Source organism: Eleutherodactylus coqui, chromosome 9, assembly GCF_035609145.1.
Source record: "Eleutherodactylus coqui strain aEleCoq1 chromosome 9, aEleCoq1.hap1, whole genome shotgun sequence".
In the NCBI taxonomy this organism is placed as follows: domain Eukaryota; kingdom Metazoa; phylum Chordata; class Amphibia; order Anura; family Eleutherodactylidae; genus Eleutherodactylus; species Eleutherodactylus coqui.
The window spans coordinates 56,904,375-56,921,993 of record NC_089845.1 but is presented as its reverse complement, the minus strand read 5'-3'; the positions used below and the strand labels follow the sequence as shown (position 1 = coordinate 56,921,993).

The 17,619-nt window shown below is 40.3% G+C and overlaps 1 protein-coding gene across 1 annotated transcript; it reads left to right on the top strand.

Moving 5' to 3' along the window:
- Positions 1–3,007: 3,007 nt before the first annotated feature.
- Positions 3,008–7,650, top strand: PRL (prolactin). The gene is made up of 5 exons (XM_066578948.1): positions 3,008–3,038; positions 3,496–3,677; positions 5,609–5,716; positions 6,866–7,045; positions 7,459–7,650. Exons 1-5 carry the CDS (start codon positions 3,008–3,010, stop codon positions 7,648–7,650), a joined length of 693 nt encoding a protein of 230 aa, XP_066435045.1.
- The last annotated feature ends 9,969 nt before the right edge of the window (positions 7,651–17,619 follow it).

Genomic DNA, 17,619 nt, shown 5'->3' with positions numbered 1-17,619 from the left:
CGGGTGCTGGTGGGTTAGTCCTCATAATTCATATGCATGCATTATCTTTGTAACATACACCCTATTGAAGGCACTTGCCCTATTTGTGCATTAATTTGATGTATACAAATGAACTGTGTTCATCAGAGAGTCAGAGAAGCGGTGCAGCAATCTTTGCTTGTCCAGGACTGAAGGGTTGCTTTAATGGGTTATTTGTGGATATTCTCAAAACAAATACTCCCTAGTGACAAGCGTTGGGCTCTAAAATTACCCAGAAAGGTTATCTCTTGCTGGAACTTTGAGGCCAATTATTGTATCAGAGCCTGGTCCCATAGTAGCATCCTATGGTAATCTGGTGGGCCTGGCTGGCTGTTTAGAACCCAGTTCTCCCAGACTTCTGGACAGCAAACCAACATTAGTTGGTAAAGGATGTGTAGTTCTGCAGGTTAAACAGCTGATTATCCACAAAACCACGTGGCCATTAAAAATTAATAGAAAAATCATGCTGGTCTGTGTTAAAATCACAAGGCTTTTCCACAACCCTGTCGTTTCATAATTAGCTAGATTTTCTTCTCATGACTCTGCTGAGTTTTAACCCCTCTGAAAATTTTAATCTCTTAAGGACGCAGCCTATTTTGGGCTTCGGGATGATGCAATTTTAATTTGATAATTGTATATTTTGGGTGATTACAGACACAGAGATACCGATTAGGTTTTCTGTTTCCTTAGATTTATTAACATAATGCAACAGTTTTGATGGGGAAGAACATAAGTGTGTTATTTTTCTTCTTTTTAAACATTTTATTAAACTTTTTAAACATTTATTTCTAGTCCTCACTGGAGTACTCTGCAATACTTCCATATTGCACCGGAGTACACTGCAATACTTCCCAATTGCACTATATTATACCTATCAGCAAGCCCTAATAGATGTTCAAAGATGGCAGACTTGAGGGTAATCATTAGCCCCCAGCAGCCATGAAAACATATTGACCCCTTCCTCTGCAGTCATGTCATGGGAGGGAGCAATCATGTGATAAATGGAGCTCCATCTCTCTGTCTAACCAATTAAATGCCACAGTCACTTTAACATTAGCATCTAAGGAGTTTAATGGCCAGGACTGGAGTTATCTCTGATCCAGCTCTCAGCAACAGAGTTTAGTTGTAATATGCAGCTGACGGCCACTGCTGATGGCACTGGCTGAGTTACTGAGCCCACACTTTCATAATGTCATGAAAATACAGCAAGCTGCACATATCCCTAGGTAGCAGCCCATGTTTCCAAGCAGTTAATAGATATAACAAAGATATGGCTCATACCAGAAAAGGCCAACTCAAGGAATTTGTAAGGTTCCATTTTTTAATGACTATTGCATGGGACTAGTGGGATCTGGCAGCCCAATTATGCAGTTGCTGTTTGGAAATGAAGCAGAAACTAAATCTACCCATCTAGCAGTATCCCTCAGTGCCCATTATATATCTTTATTTCCCAGTGGCTCTTTGCTTATTTTCTTTATCTCCCTTTGTCTTTTTCCAACATGCCCTCCAGTCTTTTCAATTCATATGTCTGATCCTCCAGTTTTCTTACTTTTGTGCTTATCTGCATCTCTGTATCTGCACCTCCTATAATGCCAATCCTTGCAGTCCTGTCTTGAGTGCTGTGATATACTCTATGCTCACCAGTTCTCCTTTTCGGTGTCTGCTGGTCTTGCTCTTTTGACCATTACATCACATAAGCTCCAGTATTCCTTCCAGTTGCAGTTTTACTATGATTTGTAACAAAAAATACATTTTTTTCATCGTTTATATAGAATTGCATGAGAAACTGCATAAACAACTATGTAAAAATACTCAAAGGGTAGCATCTTCTTATTCATTTTCCATCCCCTACAGCCAAGATAGAGCACTGACTGAGGCAAAGTGCTCACTTTGCCAAATGGAGAGCATGGACCTGCTGTCTTGATCTAACCGATTTAATGGGGCTGTCTGACATTTAAAAAATTGCTAAAAGCAGAAAAGTAACTAACAGTAAAAAACTCATACGCTCACCTATTCAATCTGCCAATGCTCTGGCTCTGTCACTTTGGTGGTCCCAACCAATCCTTATTGACCTGTCCTCAATGATGAAGTGCCCCACATGTATGTGACCATAGCAGCTTATTGCTGGTCTTGTGCCATACAGCAATGGGCTGCCATGTTCACATGCATGTATGTCACATTATCATTGCAGGGCAATAAACAGAGACCACATATATAGTAGCTCTGTAGCAGAAAGGGATTGAGCAGGTGAGCATGGGATGCTTTTTTTTAAAATCCTGGCAAGTTTTCTGCTCTTGGCAAAAAAAAGAAAAGTTCTTTTTTGTTTCCTAGTTATACCACTTACTGAAAAAAGACCAGGGCCCATCCTTACTGTTGCTACAGATATAAAGCAACTAGAGATGAGCGAACGTACTCGTTTAGGGCAATTACTCGATCGAGCATCGCTTTTTTCGAGTAACTGTCTAATCGGGCGAAAAGATTCGGGGGGTGCCGGGGGTGAGCGGGGGGTTGCAGAGGGGAGTGAGGGGGGGGGGGGGAGAGAGGGAGAGAGCTCCCCCCTGTTCCCCACTGCTACCCCCCGCTCCACCACGCCCCCCCCCCCCCGCCCCCCAGCACCCCCCGAATCTTTTCACCCGAGTAGGCAGTTACTGGAAAAAAGCGATGCTCGATCGAGTAATTGCCCTAAACGAGTACGTTCGCTCATCTCTAAAAGCCACCCTTTTTCATAGGGTAAACTTCAGTCATATTAGCACACCGAGTCCCTTTTCTGTTGCTCAGCACATATGTCTTCATATTTAAATAAATGCATTGGGGTATTTTTAATAAAACATTTGTGAATATGAATGAAGTGATAAGGGCATTTAATGTTTGTGATTAGGAGGGAATAGGATGCATGCATTCATTAGTGGGAGCTAAGAGTATAAATGCTGCAAATGTTGAACAAGAGCACAAGAGACCATCCCCACTTGAGTGCGCCACTTTAGTAGTCATGATTAATCTGATGGGCACATCACTGAAAGGTAATTTTATTTGTTTTTCTGACTCTATTTTATAGACGAAGATATTTTTTTATAGCATCGGTGTATGAAAACAGCTTGCGCTATAATGCATAATTTCCTACTTGACAGCTTTCATTTACTTTGAAACTTCTTAAAACAGGGCTATTCTGATCATAGACTAGAATTCTATTTGATCTATATTCCACACATACGCTTTTCAAACCCAAGCTTTATCACGCTTTTACATTTCGTTTTAAGACACATTTATAAAATACACTTTATCAATAATGGCAGCTGTCACAGAGCTTTGTACATAAAACGTATGGATGTAAATTCCTGGGACGTTATTTCATAAATGTATATTTTAAGATCAATTCATGGAAACGATTTAGGTTGAAAAAAAAGCAAAATGTTAAGTTCTTTTAGTCTCATCTTCTTGTGTTTCTTTGTTATTTTACTATTTGTTTTTGTTTTTAAGGTGTAGTGCTAATTATATTAGCGGGGTCCAGTGTAATACTAGAAACCAATTGGGTTACTTCCCAACCAATATGTCCAAATGGGGGACCAAACTGCCAGATCTCCAATGGAGCACTCTTTGATCGTGCTGTGAAACTTTCGCATTACATTCATACTCTTTCAACGGATATGTTCCATGAATTTGTAAGTATAGTATAAATGGAAAGTATCACCTGTATTTTTAAACCAGATAGCAAAATATTCAGCATTTTTGATGTTTTTATTTTCTGATTGTAGTTTTTTAAAATTGTATTCTTTGTCCATGACTGCGAGGGCAGCCATCTTGCTTTTGCTACAATGATATGCTTTGCAGCAGCTTTGAAAGATATGCTTTACATCAACTTCATGGTCCATTCATACAATGGACAGGAGGTGACCCATTGATTTCTATAGAAGACTGTTCTAGACATGCTCTGTAACCTGTGCAGAGGTCATGTTACTAGGAGGGGAAACAGATAAGCTGTGGCCATTGCCTATTGTGAATAGTAGATCTTGAGTAATCTATGTATATTATGGTTACCATTTATTGTAATCCTGCTTGTGATGATATATATACACAGAATCATTGAAAATTTAAAAAAAAAATCACCAACACTTATTTAAAAAACTTTAGTAATAGTAGGTAATTTTCTGATGACACTTTCCCTTTAACATATCTTAATTTATAAATCTGGAGCCAAGTTGTGATTCAGTCATAATTAACTAAATCCTGTCCATTAACAAAAATGAACTTGTGTACACTTGGAGCTGATAAATGAAGGGGATATTCAGGGCAAAACTGATGCATTGTACAGTAGTTGGATGAAATATTTCATTAGGTTGAGGGGCATGGGACTAATGGTGGCCCAGCATAAAAGGGCGTCTACTTCTAAGGCCTGGGCTGATATGTTGGTCCTGCAGTGGGAGTTGACGCAGTGGGCTCCATTTAATTCTCATATGCAAGCAATTTAGTCCTATTCTGTAAGAACTGAGAAAATAATATTTACTATATTGCAGTTGGCCATTGAATCCTTTGTTACATTTACAGTGGCTGGCAGGAATTTAGCTGAAGACTGCTGTTTGTCTTTAAGGCTCCTGGAATTTAAACCTGGTAATGCAGTGTATTATGAGTACTTCAGGATCTGTGAGAAGTGACACATGACACAGAGATTGTTTGAATAGTGTTTTGTCTTAGTAAATGCCGTTGTATAAAAAAGACAAAATTATTATAAGATTGATACCTTAATTAGCTAACCAGAAAAAGTATGTTTTGCCAAAAATGTTGCACTATAGTGGCACTTTATGTATCTGGGATTACTTGAATAAAGCAGCAGTATTCCTATAGACAGAACTCTTCTATGATCCAGTGATCCTTTTTGCACATGATAGCAAGTTAAAGAGGTGATTCCATCAAAGCAACTTATTTCCCTATCTTGTAGATAGGGAATCACTTGGTAATTGCTGGTGTTTCGAACACTGGGACCCCAATGATCTCTGGAATGGGGCTCTAGTGTGTCCTTAAGTGTGCACCACAGCAGTTGAACAAGTCCACCATACATATCAGTGGGTCAGCCAGAGATAGTTGAGTGCTTGATCTTGGATATCTCTGGTGGTCTCATTGAAAATGGAGCGGCAACACACATGTGCCACGGCCACTGCCCACACTTTACCCTGTTCTGGGAATCTGTAGGGGGTCCCAGCTATGCCACAAGATATGGGGTAACCCCGTTAATGCTTAATGAAGAGGCAGACATGCCTCTGTGCTCTAAAAGCTTGCCAATATAATTTTTCAGGTTAGTCAGAAAAAGTAACAATCTTATAATAATTTTTCCTTTTTTACACAGATGTGTTTACCAATATATAGATTTTACAGGCTAAATTGGAACCAAACTATTTTTTAGTACATCATGATAATTGTGTTTTTGAATGTCATATATACACACTATGTATACGGCAAAGGCTCCAAGATATTTAGGGACTCAACAGGTAAATCAAATTTCATTGCACATTTTAACATATGAACACAGTATGCTTTAATTATAGAATATCTTAAGGTTTTAAATTCCTAGTTTTTCAATTGAATTTATTTTTGACAGGAGGAAAGGTTTACCCCAGATCGCAGGATTCTAGCCCAATCTGGAATGAGTTGCCACACCTCTTCACTAAATACCCCTGAAGACAAAGAGCAAGCACAACAAATACAAGTAAGACTTATCACCTTTACTGAAACTGTTATTAGGTGAAGAAATAATTGTTGCCTTATGTTAATATGAAGCTCCACCCTTAAAACCACTTTAATGAGTAGTTGGAGAAACAATATATATAGGAATTATCCAATATGATATTCTGCAGAAAAGGAAGCAAGAAGTCTTCGGACGATTATGTATAAACCTTTACTTAGGTTTGCTGCGTGGCATATAAAATATTAAGATAATTATAAATCAGTTGCTCCTCAGCAAAATTCTATAAATCAGTGAAAATACTAATCAACTGGCTTTTTCTAAATCCCATACTGAAAGTTTACCAGAAAAGGTTAAACATGAATTAGTAGAACAGGGAAACTAATCAAGGTTCCTCCCTCTTGTAGTTAGGGTGGCTGCTAGTAATGTCATCATAGCGTGACCACAAAAAAGATATGGCAAACTAGCTAGTAATGCGTATTTTACATGACTGCAGGAGATTAGTGATAATTGCTATAAACCCACACAACCTTTAAAGGGTTTTCTGGGACATAATATTGATGTTTTATCTTTATTAGATTGGTAAAGGTACAACCCCAGAATGCATCCATTCATTCATCCTCCCCTTCCTTTTCCTTTTTCTTTACCCACAGTCATCTTCACAATTAAAATGGTAATACCACTTCTAGGTGTTTTGTTACAGGAAGTGGACAGCTCCATACATTGTCCAGTGGCTCAGGGATGGTATTGCAGGCTGAGTCCCATTCACTTCAATAGCATTCAACCTGCACTACCAACTCAGGCCACTGCAAAATCCAAAGTGCTGCCTGCTTCTTGCAGCTAAACAGCTAGATGTGGAACAAAGCCTTTAAATATTTTCCTTCCATTATCCACACATACAAATTATCATTCACCTTTAAAGCTCCTGTAAAAGTGGAGATTGGCACTGTGGTGTTATAGTAAATAGCAGCTGTTGTACCTACTACCCTGCTAGTTATACCCACGATCCTTTAAATGCCTGGCATATACAATGTCTGTGTGTAGATCTAGATATATTTTCTAGTTGTGGTTGTGTTGGTGTATACTAATGATTAGAATGTTGAATGATACATTTAATACGTTTAAATGAAAGATTTGAATACTATATATTCATTTTGTATTTATGCCATAAAGCATGAAGATCTGCTAAACCTAGTGCTGAAAGTTTTGAGATCCTGGAATGACCCCTTGCTTCACATGGTTTCCGAAGTTCAGGATATTCCACAAGCCCCGGACACCATTCTCTGGAAAACAGTTGAAATAGAAGAACAAGCTAAACAACTCCTTGAAGGAATGGAAAGGATTGTTGGAAGGGTAAACCTAACGAACTATAATCAAAATAAACAGCAGCACTCACCAATGTACCAAAATTTGGTGGATTAAATCTTTGACGAGATGCCAGCCTTTATAAGGATTGGAACCTGATCCTCAATGCAGTCCAAATAGTGGACAGTAGGCAGTATTGATAGTGCATAATGTACAAAACAGTAGGACTTTATTCCTCGAGGTCCATAACAGCAACGTTTCGACCTCACCAGAGGTCTTTGTCAAACTTGACAAAGACCTCCATTGAGGTCGAAATGTCGCTGTTATCGACCTCGAGGAATAAATTGTGAATGCTGCCAACCTTCTACTATTCATAATCTTGGGAATGATAGTTCATGTGAATGAAATTGAAATGCTAGGCACAAGTAATAATAACTCATCAATCAATCTTCTGTTTCTAGATTCATCCAGGTGATTTAGAAAATGAAGTCTACTCTCCATGGCCAGGTCCACCAGCTGCGGCACCAGGAGATGAAAATTCACGGCTATTTGCTTTCTACAACCTCGTTCATTGCCTGCGCAGGGATGCACATAAAATTGATAATTATTTGAAGGTTTTAAAATGTCGTCTTATTCATGATGGTAACTGTTAAACTTTGGGGCGTATCTATAAATTACGTGGGAAATGAAAGAAAATGTTATCCTCTCTAAACAGAGATTTCGAGAGTTGAATCTTACAGATGCTTCTTTGTTTTATGTAGATTGATACTGTGGGAGAACTTCTATATCCCTGTTTCTTCATATCATAGTCCATTATAAACTAATGCAAACCCATTCTTTCGCTTAGTTTTTTTTTGTTGTAATGGCCTTTTTCTTTCCATCTCAATATCAATGACTTCATTTATTGTACGTTTTTTGCCATTTCTTTTCACAAAACAAGAGACTACTTTTTTTTCAACATTTTGACTCCAACTCACACTCAACAGACAGCGATGGCGGCCTGACTACAATAAAACTTGATCTCTAGCGATAAACTAATCTAGAATTTCAACCGGACCTCTAACTACCTATTGGCTGTCAGACAGCTAACCTCTTTATCCTATACTACACAGTGATCCCTAACTAATACTACTAATATTATCCCACTGCATACACTACATATCATCATTAGGGAGCTGCTTAGAACTAAAGTAACAGGTTGTGTCTGCAAAAAGTGTCACAAGACCCGACAGAGATACATGTAGAACAAAGCAGAGTCTACCGGATCTGTGTTGAAAAGCTGAGGAGAGACAAGCTGTAATACCTATGCTACAAAGCTATAGTTACACTAGCAGCTAAAATAAATAAATAAATATATATATATATATATATATATATATATATATATATATATTCATTGTAAAACAAATCAAAGCACCTAGAAGAAGTTGTTGAAATCAAATGAAACTTTATAAGTGTGATTGTAACGTTGATATCAATAAGTGATTACAATATCAGAGCGAAAAGATCAGTTATTACAGAAAAGGGAACACTTGAAGAGAGGCTCTAGTACCCTGCTGTACCACCTCTAGCTTAGATACAAGATGTGATACAGGCAGGCATGGAGGCTCTAGTACCCTGTTGTACCACCTCTAGCTTAGATACAAGATGTGATACAGGGGGCATGGAGGCTCTAGTACCCTGTTGTACCACCTCTAGCTTGGATACAAGATGTGATATGGGGGGGCATGGAGGCTCTAGTATCCTGTTGTACCACCTCTAGCTTGGATACAAGATGTGATATGGGCAGGCATGGAGGCTCTAGTACCCTGTTATACCACCTCTAGCTTGGATACAAGATGTGATAGGGTTCCATATGATATCCTACAGCAGATTAGTCCACATTTGTCCACATAACTGAGCCCCTAGATCATGCAAACTCATATGCTGTCAAAGTTGGCATCTCAGTCCAATAAATGTTCTATTGGTGATAAATCTAGCAACTAGGCAGGCCATGGAAGTGTGGCAATGTTGGCAGGCATCCCTGTGATACCCTTCCTGTGTGCGGCCATGGAAGCCGCCATGAGAGGAACACATGTGGCTGCAGGATGTCCTGAACATATCGCTGAACTGTCATTGTCCCTCATACCACTACTAGGGGTGACTAACTATTGTATGTGATGACCCCCAGAACTATCACACCAGCAGGGGGGCAGTGTGCCACTCTACAGCAAAGGCAGGCTTGAGGTGCTCCCCTCTAGGTCGCCATATATGAACACGGCCGTTGTTAGTGCCCAAAGTAAACCTGCATTTGTCACTGAAGACAACCTGATTCCACTCCATAACAGCCCAATTTCACAGTTTACGACACTGCTGCAAACAGAGGTGACAGTGGTTGGGTGTGAAAGGCAGTGCTGTAATGGGAGCCATGAAACCAAATGTTCTTTAGCAAAGTGCCTGAAAACACTTCCAACAGACACAATGGTGTCACCTTTGTATGGATGGCGGACAATAAAACAGTTAGAGCTGTTCGTGCTTGTTGAATGACCAGACAATCCTCTCTACTGGTCTCTCGAGGGCATCCTCGTATGAGCTCTCACACATCGACTGGTCTTAACACCTCTTAACAATCTGGATAAAACAGCCCAGGTGGTGAACAGTTTGTCAATATGACCAGCTAGCTTATCGCATTCCAATAATGCGCCCCCTCCTAAACTCTGTTAACTGGGCAAAATAACTTTGATTGCATCATAGAGGCGTCTAATGGTCAACAAGCTCTACACAAGCAGAAAAAGAGGTCCACTACACACAATCTGATTTTGAGAGCCTTTTTATAGACCAAGAGTTGAACCACTTTTAGGGCCTCAGGGGACAAGACCGTTCATCTAACCACACTACTGCTGTAATCATTTGTATATCTGCCTGAGATGTAACTGCTTGCCAAGCTTTGCAGCAAAATGACAACTTCTTCTAGGAGCTGGATTTTTTTTTATAAAGAGTGTATATACATATATATATATCCTCACTCCAGATGTAGAAACTAAACAGATCACTTGCCTTCTATATTGATATCTCTACTGAGTAATCATACAGCAGAGCAGCTACTTCTGCCAGCACATGTGCTCCAAAACCTCCCACCTCCTGGTAGGCCCCCTTGTTTATACTAAAACTAATACTATGCTAATCTCTGAGACCTCTGCTGCCAGTCAGCAGGGTCAGAAGCATGGGCCATGAATCAGCTATCCATATTGGCCAGGTACATTATTTTCAGTTGTTATATCCTAGGAAAATAGCAACAGCCTACAGTTGTATTTAATACATAGAATAAAATTATTTTTCTATAATTTACATATTGACATATTATTCTCCTACAAACTGCATATTGTACAGTAAGTATACTTTATTCAATTATTAGCATCCATCACAGACACACCTCAACAAGTAATTGATACTTAGCATAAGATACTGATAAATAAGTCTAAGTATAAAAAATGACATAATAGATTATATAATACAAAGATATTTTAGTGCCCAATTAATGATAACGTCCAAAAAGTTAAGCAAAGTGTTAATAAATGAAATGAAAAAATGTCAAATTAATTTATTGTACAAAATCTGCAACATACAGTATCATTATAATTAATTATATTATTAATAATTATAAATATTATTAATTCAACTGTACTCTTGACGGATTGCTATGGAATGACCACCACATTTTCCAGTAACTTAAATGAGCAAAACCGCATTCTAAGGGGTTGTCCCACTTTGAGTTGTTTTGCTGCACCGTACATCGTGCGTTGGCCAGGGTTGGTACCTCAATATAATAGGTTTAAATCAGCACTTCAGAACGGGGGGGGGGGGGGAGATCTCTCTCTCCCCCCCCCCCCCCCAGCTCCCTCCTGCTCACTCCTGCAACACAGCGCTCACCCCCACCGGCCCCCAAATCTTTGCCGGCGAGCAGGCAGGTACTCGGTAAGGACGATACTCGCTCGGGTATCTGTCCTTACCGAGTACACTCGCTCATCTCTATTCGTAATGTTACAGAGATGACTAAATGTTATAAGTGTTGACAAGGATCGATGCTAGAGATGTACAATGTACAAAGCAGCCACATTTAAAGGGGTTGTCTCGCGAAAGCAAGTGGGGTATACACTTCTGTATGGCCATATTAATGCACTTTGTAATATACATCGTGCATTAAATATGAGCCATACAGAAGTTATTCACTTACCTGCTCCGTTGCAAGCGTCCCCGTTGCCATGGTTCCGTCTAACTTCGGTGTCTTCTTGCTTTTTTAGACGCGCTTGCGCAGATGCATCTTCTCCCTTCGGCTGGTCTTGGAAGCATCGGCGTTTTGGCTCCGCCCCCTTGTACGCATCATCGCGTAGCCCCGCCCCATGACGTGTGCCGGTTCCAGCCTCCCGATTGGCTGGAATCGGCACGTGATGGGGGCGGAGCTACGTGATGATGCGTACAAGGGGGCGGAGCCAAAACGCCGATGCTTCCAAGACCAGCCGAAGGGAGAAGATGCATCTGCGCAAGCGCGTCTAAAAAAGCAAGAAGACACCGAAGTTAGACGGAACCATGGCAACGGGGACGCTAGCAACGGAGCAGGTAAGTGAATAACTTCTGTATGGCTCATATTTAATGCACGATGTACATTACAAAGTGCATTAATATGGCCATACAGAAGTGTATAACCCCACTTGCTGCCGCGAGACAACCCCTTTAACTTGACTATGATAACTTTCTTAAATTAGTTATCTTATTTTTAGCTTACCTTAACACAACAAAAGCCATAGTAGAGGAATTGAAATGGCAACTAAACTGTTGTACAGAAAGCTGTTACACTGCTTTGTCATGTTAAACTTTGCTAGATCTGTACTGTACCAATGCCTGAAAACTTTCACTGAACATCTATGATTAAATACCAGCGTGTGCAACATGGATATTACATCTATTAACTCTGAAGGAAATTATAAGTACCTTTACTTTTAGAGCATATTATAACTTAGACCGTGGCAGCGTTAGAAAATATATCATTTTAACACCATTTGTACAATTTTAAGTCCAGTGATAAAACCACATGTGACTTATGCTGTGTACCATAATCATAGTCATTCTCTTGTGTGATGCCTCCTTCTGCTGCTCTAAATGTTTCTCTGCTGTCTGCATATGTCAATCAAATTGCATAACGTCTGGTATCATTGGTTACCAGGTTTTGCAGAATTCAAACATGGGTCTTGGAAAGAACATGGTCAGGAAACTCCACCAGGAAGCAGTTATGGAAGATGGCTCCTAGTCCTGGGCTAAGTTGAGAGGATAAATGCTAGAACTAACGATAGACTGATCGGTGTTGTGACATTCATCTCAGTGTTCTAGACTCCCTATGATTATGTAATAATAGTAATCTTTATTTTTATAGCGCCAACTTATTCCGCAGCGATTTAAAGCATGGGAGAACACAGGCAATACAACAATTACATGTGATACACATTCAGTTTGAAACAAATGGGGTATGGGTGGTACAGGAGGTACAAGGGGGGGAGATAAGGCATAGGGGGAACACAGGCAATATGAGAATTACATGTGGAAATCAGTTACTAAGATGCAAACAGGGTGGTGCGGTAAGGAGGTGCAGGGGTAGAGGTCATATGCAATAAGCAGGGTGGAAGGTGTGAGGAGCCATAGGAAGGGGCGGGAGGACTAGGTCAGGAGATTTGATATACCTACCCGAAGAGGTGCATTCTTAAAACACATCTGAAGTTTCGTGCATTGAGAATTGTCCGGATGCCTTGGGGTAGAGCAGTCCAGAGGATGGGTGCTGCTCTGGTGAAGTCCTGTAGGCGAGCATGTGAGGTTCGTATTAGAGGGGTGTTTAGTCTGAGTGTGTTAGTGGATCAGAATGTGCGGGCTGGGTGGTGTACGAACAGGAGGGAAGCGATGTACGGTGGTGCAGCGCTGTGAAGAGCTTTGTGGGGGAGAGGGAGGAGTTTAAATCCAGTTCTGTAGTGGATGGGCAACTAGTGCAGTGACTGGCATAATGCAGAGGCGTCTGAGCAACAGCAAGATAGAAAAATGAGCCTAGCTGCCGCGTTTAGTATGGATTGGAGCCGGGAGACTCTGGTTTAGGGAAGGCCAATGAATAGTGAGTTGCAGTAGTTGAGTTGGGAGTGGATGAGGGCGACAACGAGTGTCTTTAGTGTGTCCATTGTGAGGAATGGACGGATTTTAGCAATATTTCTTTAGATTTTCTTCTACTGACCACTTCCTTCAAATATGACCAAAATTATAGCATCCCATTGTGTTTCTGCAACAATACTTATGCAAAGACTAACTGGACGTACATAGTCCTATGATGAAACCTTTATTAAGAAACCTTTGCTTTATGTAATGGCTCTTGACAGCATCTTAGAGACATCTCCACTCTATAGGGTCTTTTTAGATGAGCCGATTCTCATTTGAACGAGCGAGTGACGTCACCGCTAACTCATTCGCACTTATGCAGCCTGTTTAGACAGGCAAATACATCATTGGCATGTTCAAACGAGAATCAATCAGTCCTGCATAAGCGAATACAGGGACTGAATGATTGGTGTTTAAATTAAAAATAAGCAAACGAGCCAACAATGATTTTTATGTCTGCAAAAACTGAACGACGAACAAGAAGTGAACAATTCTTGTTCCACTTTCAGCTGTTGGCTCGCATTTAGACTGAAGAACTATCAATCATATTCGCTCGTTTGAACAATTTTTTGAACGTTAATCATTCCGTCTAAATGCAGCATTTTTCTTTATCCAGATACAAAAAAACCCAGTGACACAATGCAGCTTCCATGGGCGTGACAACATCTCCAAAGTTAACTTCACAAACTGCTTCTCGCCTTTTATCATACTCTTAGATCACATGATTGTCCCGAAACTCCATCAATTTGCATAGCTTGTTTGTCTGACCCAAACCAGAAAATCTTCATGGTGTTCCATTGTTTCTTCATAATGTGTCATTTTCTCCACAACGCACTGTATATGAGGTTATAAACTCTTATGGCCAGGATTCTTTCTGCATCTATATCAATCTCTTTATACTGTAACTTTGTTATGTAGGTAATTTACCTATTTGACTATCGGATGTGTACCTTCACATGCTATCCTGTACTTCACATGTACAATCATGGAGTGTGATGGCATTGTATAAATATCCATGGTCCATTCTCTTCCAAAGATGAATTTAATATTCTAATGGATGCAACTGGGAATAAGTTAACCCCTTGCAATCCAATTTTGGATTCAGGGTTCCCTAGGGGGCTTTCTCTTTCTGCCATTATACAATGGCGCCGTCTGCTGGCTAGAGTCAGTACTGCAGCATGGGACATGCTGGAAAGGCCCCCGACAACAGAGCGGCCAGTAATAATACCCTGATGGACGTCTTCTGACATCGGAGCTGTACAGCCTTCGATCAGAATGTCTTCAGACGTCAGACAGTGGATTGGAAAGGGTTAAGACTGATCCTACAGATAGAAATCCTAGGCATAGAGCATCGTAGCTACAGTGCAACCATGCCAAGGAATGTGGACACGGAGCTCCTAATTGGCCTAATCTAGCAAAACCCCACTGTGTGGGACACCACCTGCAAGGGATGTAAAGACAGAAGTTATAAAGACACCTGCTGGGATGAGGTGGCCCCGGGAGTGCATTTCCTTTTTTTTAATTTTATGGCTGAAAATAATGCGTATTTCTTTTTTGCACATGGAGACCGTGCTATATATGTGACATCTTACTTTTAAATGCACTTTTTAGGCCACATATTTTTTTGAAATATTGAGAATGCTGTAGGCCCTCGTTTTTTTTTTATTGGCAAATAAAAGGCATGTATTTTTATGTGCAATCGCAGTGACCCATTTTGTTTGCTGTTCATAGTTTGCTCCATCCTATGACTTTGATTTTGTCTTTTCTTCATTTATACAGTGTTTACATTTATCCCAGTTTTGATTTGCTTTGATGTCTGGTACCGATGGGATTTTTTTCCCCTGATAGATCAAATTGATATTTTTTTTGTGTTTATAACTTTAAAAAAATATATATTAAAAAATTGTGTTTTCCAAATTCTTTTTCAGTGGACAATATAAAGAAAAGTTAGAAGTGCACGCAATCAGTTTAGGAGGAAGTACAGATCCCAACCACAAAGTGGGGCAGGGGGCAAGATGAAATGCCCCTATATGTACATGAAGCAGCTCGTGTTTTTGAAAAAAAGTAATCGAGGGGGCAACATAAGCATGTTCAAGCATACGTATGCCTTTAAAAATAATTAAAAATTACCTAATTAATGCCTTTGGATGCAGTCACACAAGCATGTGCGTACACGAGTGTGCACAAAACCGCGTACCCAAGTACGTGCACAAACACGCGTGAATGCAGGTCCATTCCCATTGCCTTCAATGGGGCTGCAACTGCTACTGGTGGCCTCATTGAAGGGAATGTGCTGCCGGCGATCCATGCAGTGATTTTGGGGGAAGGGCTTCAAATATAAGCCCTTCCCTGAAAATCATCCCTGGTTTGTGTAAAAAAAAAATAAAAATATATACATATATATATATATATATATATATACACACACACACACATATATATATATGTACAGTATATACTCGAGTATAAGCTGAGTTTTTAAGCACAAAAATATGTGCTTAAAAATAAAAAACTCAATACTCACCTCTCACCCAGCATCTGTGTCCCCGACGGTGCAGCAAGCTGCTTTATTCTTCTCCCCACTGTCATTTCCCTGGCTTGGTTTTGAAATCCCTGCAGTCAGCACTGTGTGAGGACGCGCTGTGATTGGATAGAGTGCCGCCCAATCACAGCCAGCGCTTGATAAACCAATTACAGCCATTCAGGGATGTCATTCTGAATGGCTGTGATTGGTTTATCTAGCGCCGGCTGTGATTGGCCAGTGCTCGATCCAATCACAGCGCTTCCTCACACAGCACTGACGGTGGGGATTTCAAAACCAAGCCAGGGAGATGACAGCAAGGAGAAGATTGAAGCAGCTTGCCGCACCGCTGGGGACACAGACGCTGGCTGAGAGGTGAGTATTGCTTTTTTCTTAACCTAGTAAATACTCGAGTATAGCTAGGCTTATTCTCGAGTCAAAAAGTTTTACCAATTTTTTGTGGTAAAACCTATTGACTCGGCTTATACTCGGGTCGGCTAATACTTGAGTATATACAGCATATAAAAATATTCACCTCTCCACCGCTGCCATGTAAATATTCCCTGCGGGGAGTCCCCTTGTCACTGAACACTGCCAGCACTGTTACAGTGTTCAGTGACAAGGGGACTTCCTGCGTGGAGTAAAGAATCCTCTGCCACATCTCTGCGGGGAGTATCCTTGTCACTGAACACTGTGACAGTACTGGATTGCGATGTTCTCCCATTGCTTTCAATGGGACCGGCGCTTTTGCAGCCCCATTGAAAGCAAGCCCTGCAGGGATTTTTGGGGAAGGGTTTAACCCCTTAGTGACCAGGCTTTTTTGCTTTTTTCCATTTTTGTTTTTTCCTCCTACCTTTTAAAAAATCGTAGCTCCTTTATTTATCCATCGCCGTCACTGTATGAGGGCTTGTTTTTTGCGAGACGAGTTGTATTTTTCAATGGCACTATTTATTTTACCATATAATGTACTGAAAAACTTTTTAAAAATTCTTAGCGGAGAGAAATGGAAAAAAACCCGACATTCCACCATCTTTCGGTGCGCCCTGTTTCTACGGCGCACAAACTGCAACAAAAGCGACCTGATATTTTTATTCTATGGGTCAGTACGATTACTACGATACCAAATTTATATAGTTTTTTTTTTGCTGTAGTACTTGTATTTTTTTTTAAGATATTTAATGTTTTTCAATTATTTTCTGCGGTCATTTTGTGCGCGCGATAACTTTTTAATTTTTTGTCGACTTAGTTGTGCAAGGGCTCCATTTTTGCGGGATGTCCTGTAGTTTCCGATAGTATCAATTTGGAATACATACGACTTTTTGTTCGCTTTTTATTGCATTTTTTCTGGAAGACAGGGTAACTAAAAAAGTGTAATTCTGGCGTTCTTTATTTTTTTTTTCGGACGACGTTCACCGTGCAGGAAAAATAATGCACTACTTTGATAGATTGGACTTTTACGGACGCGGCGATACCAAATACATATTTTTATTTTATGATTTACAAATATGGATCCGCGCCACCACACAAATGAACCGAAATAAAGGGGATTTTTACTCACCTGGTGCACAGCGGGATTCTTCGTGGACGCAAAGAACCCGCTTGCACCGATGATCCCCGTTTGCCTGTAGAAATAAAGATGTTTCTTCTTGCAAAAAAGATCCCCAGTGATCCTTAAAGGAGATGCAGCAGTAGGAAAAAACCCCAGTAGGTGATAACACCTTGCAATGGGGAAAATACAATCTGTAGAAGACAAGAAAAAAATCCTCCTGCGCTCTTTGTTTGGGGCTTTTTGCAATCCAAAATAGGGACTTCCAAATCACCAAAATATACAGTCAAGTATATTTTATTTATACAAAAAGACTATAACAGTCTTGCAACGCGTTTCGACGCTATTCAGAGCGTCTTTTTCAAGCATGACATCACACAATCTTAG

What these genes read in the sequence shown, in the direction of transcription:
- PRL (XM_066578948.1), top strand. Translation starts at nt 3,008, where the DNA reads ATGATTAATCTGATGGGCACATCACTGAAAG. An exon ending in CGGATATGTTCCATGAATTT is followed by an intron (nt 3,678 to 5,608) that starts GTAAGTATAGTA and finishes TATTTTTGACAG; the next exon opens with GAGGAAAGGTTTACCCCAGA. An exon ending in AGCAAGCACAACAAATACAA is followed by an intron (nt 5,717 to 6,865) that starts GTAAGACTTATC and finishes TATGCCATAAAG; the next exon opens with CATGAAGATCTGCTAAACCT.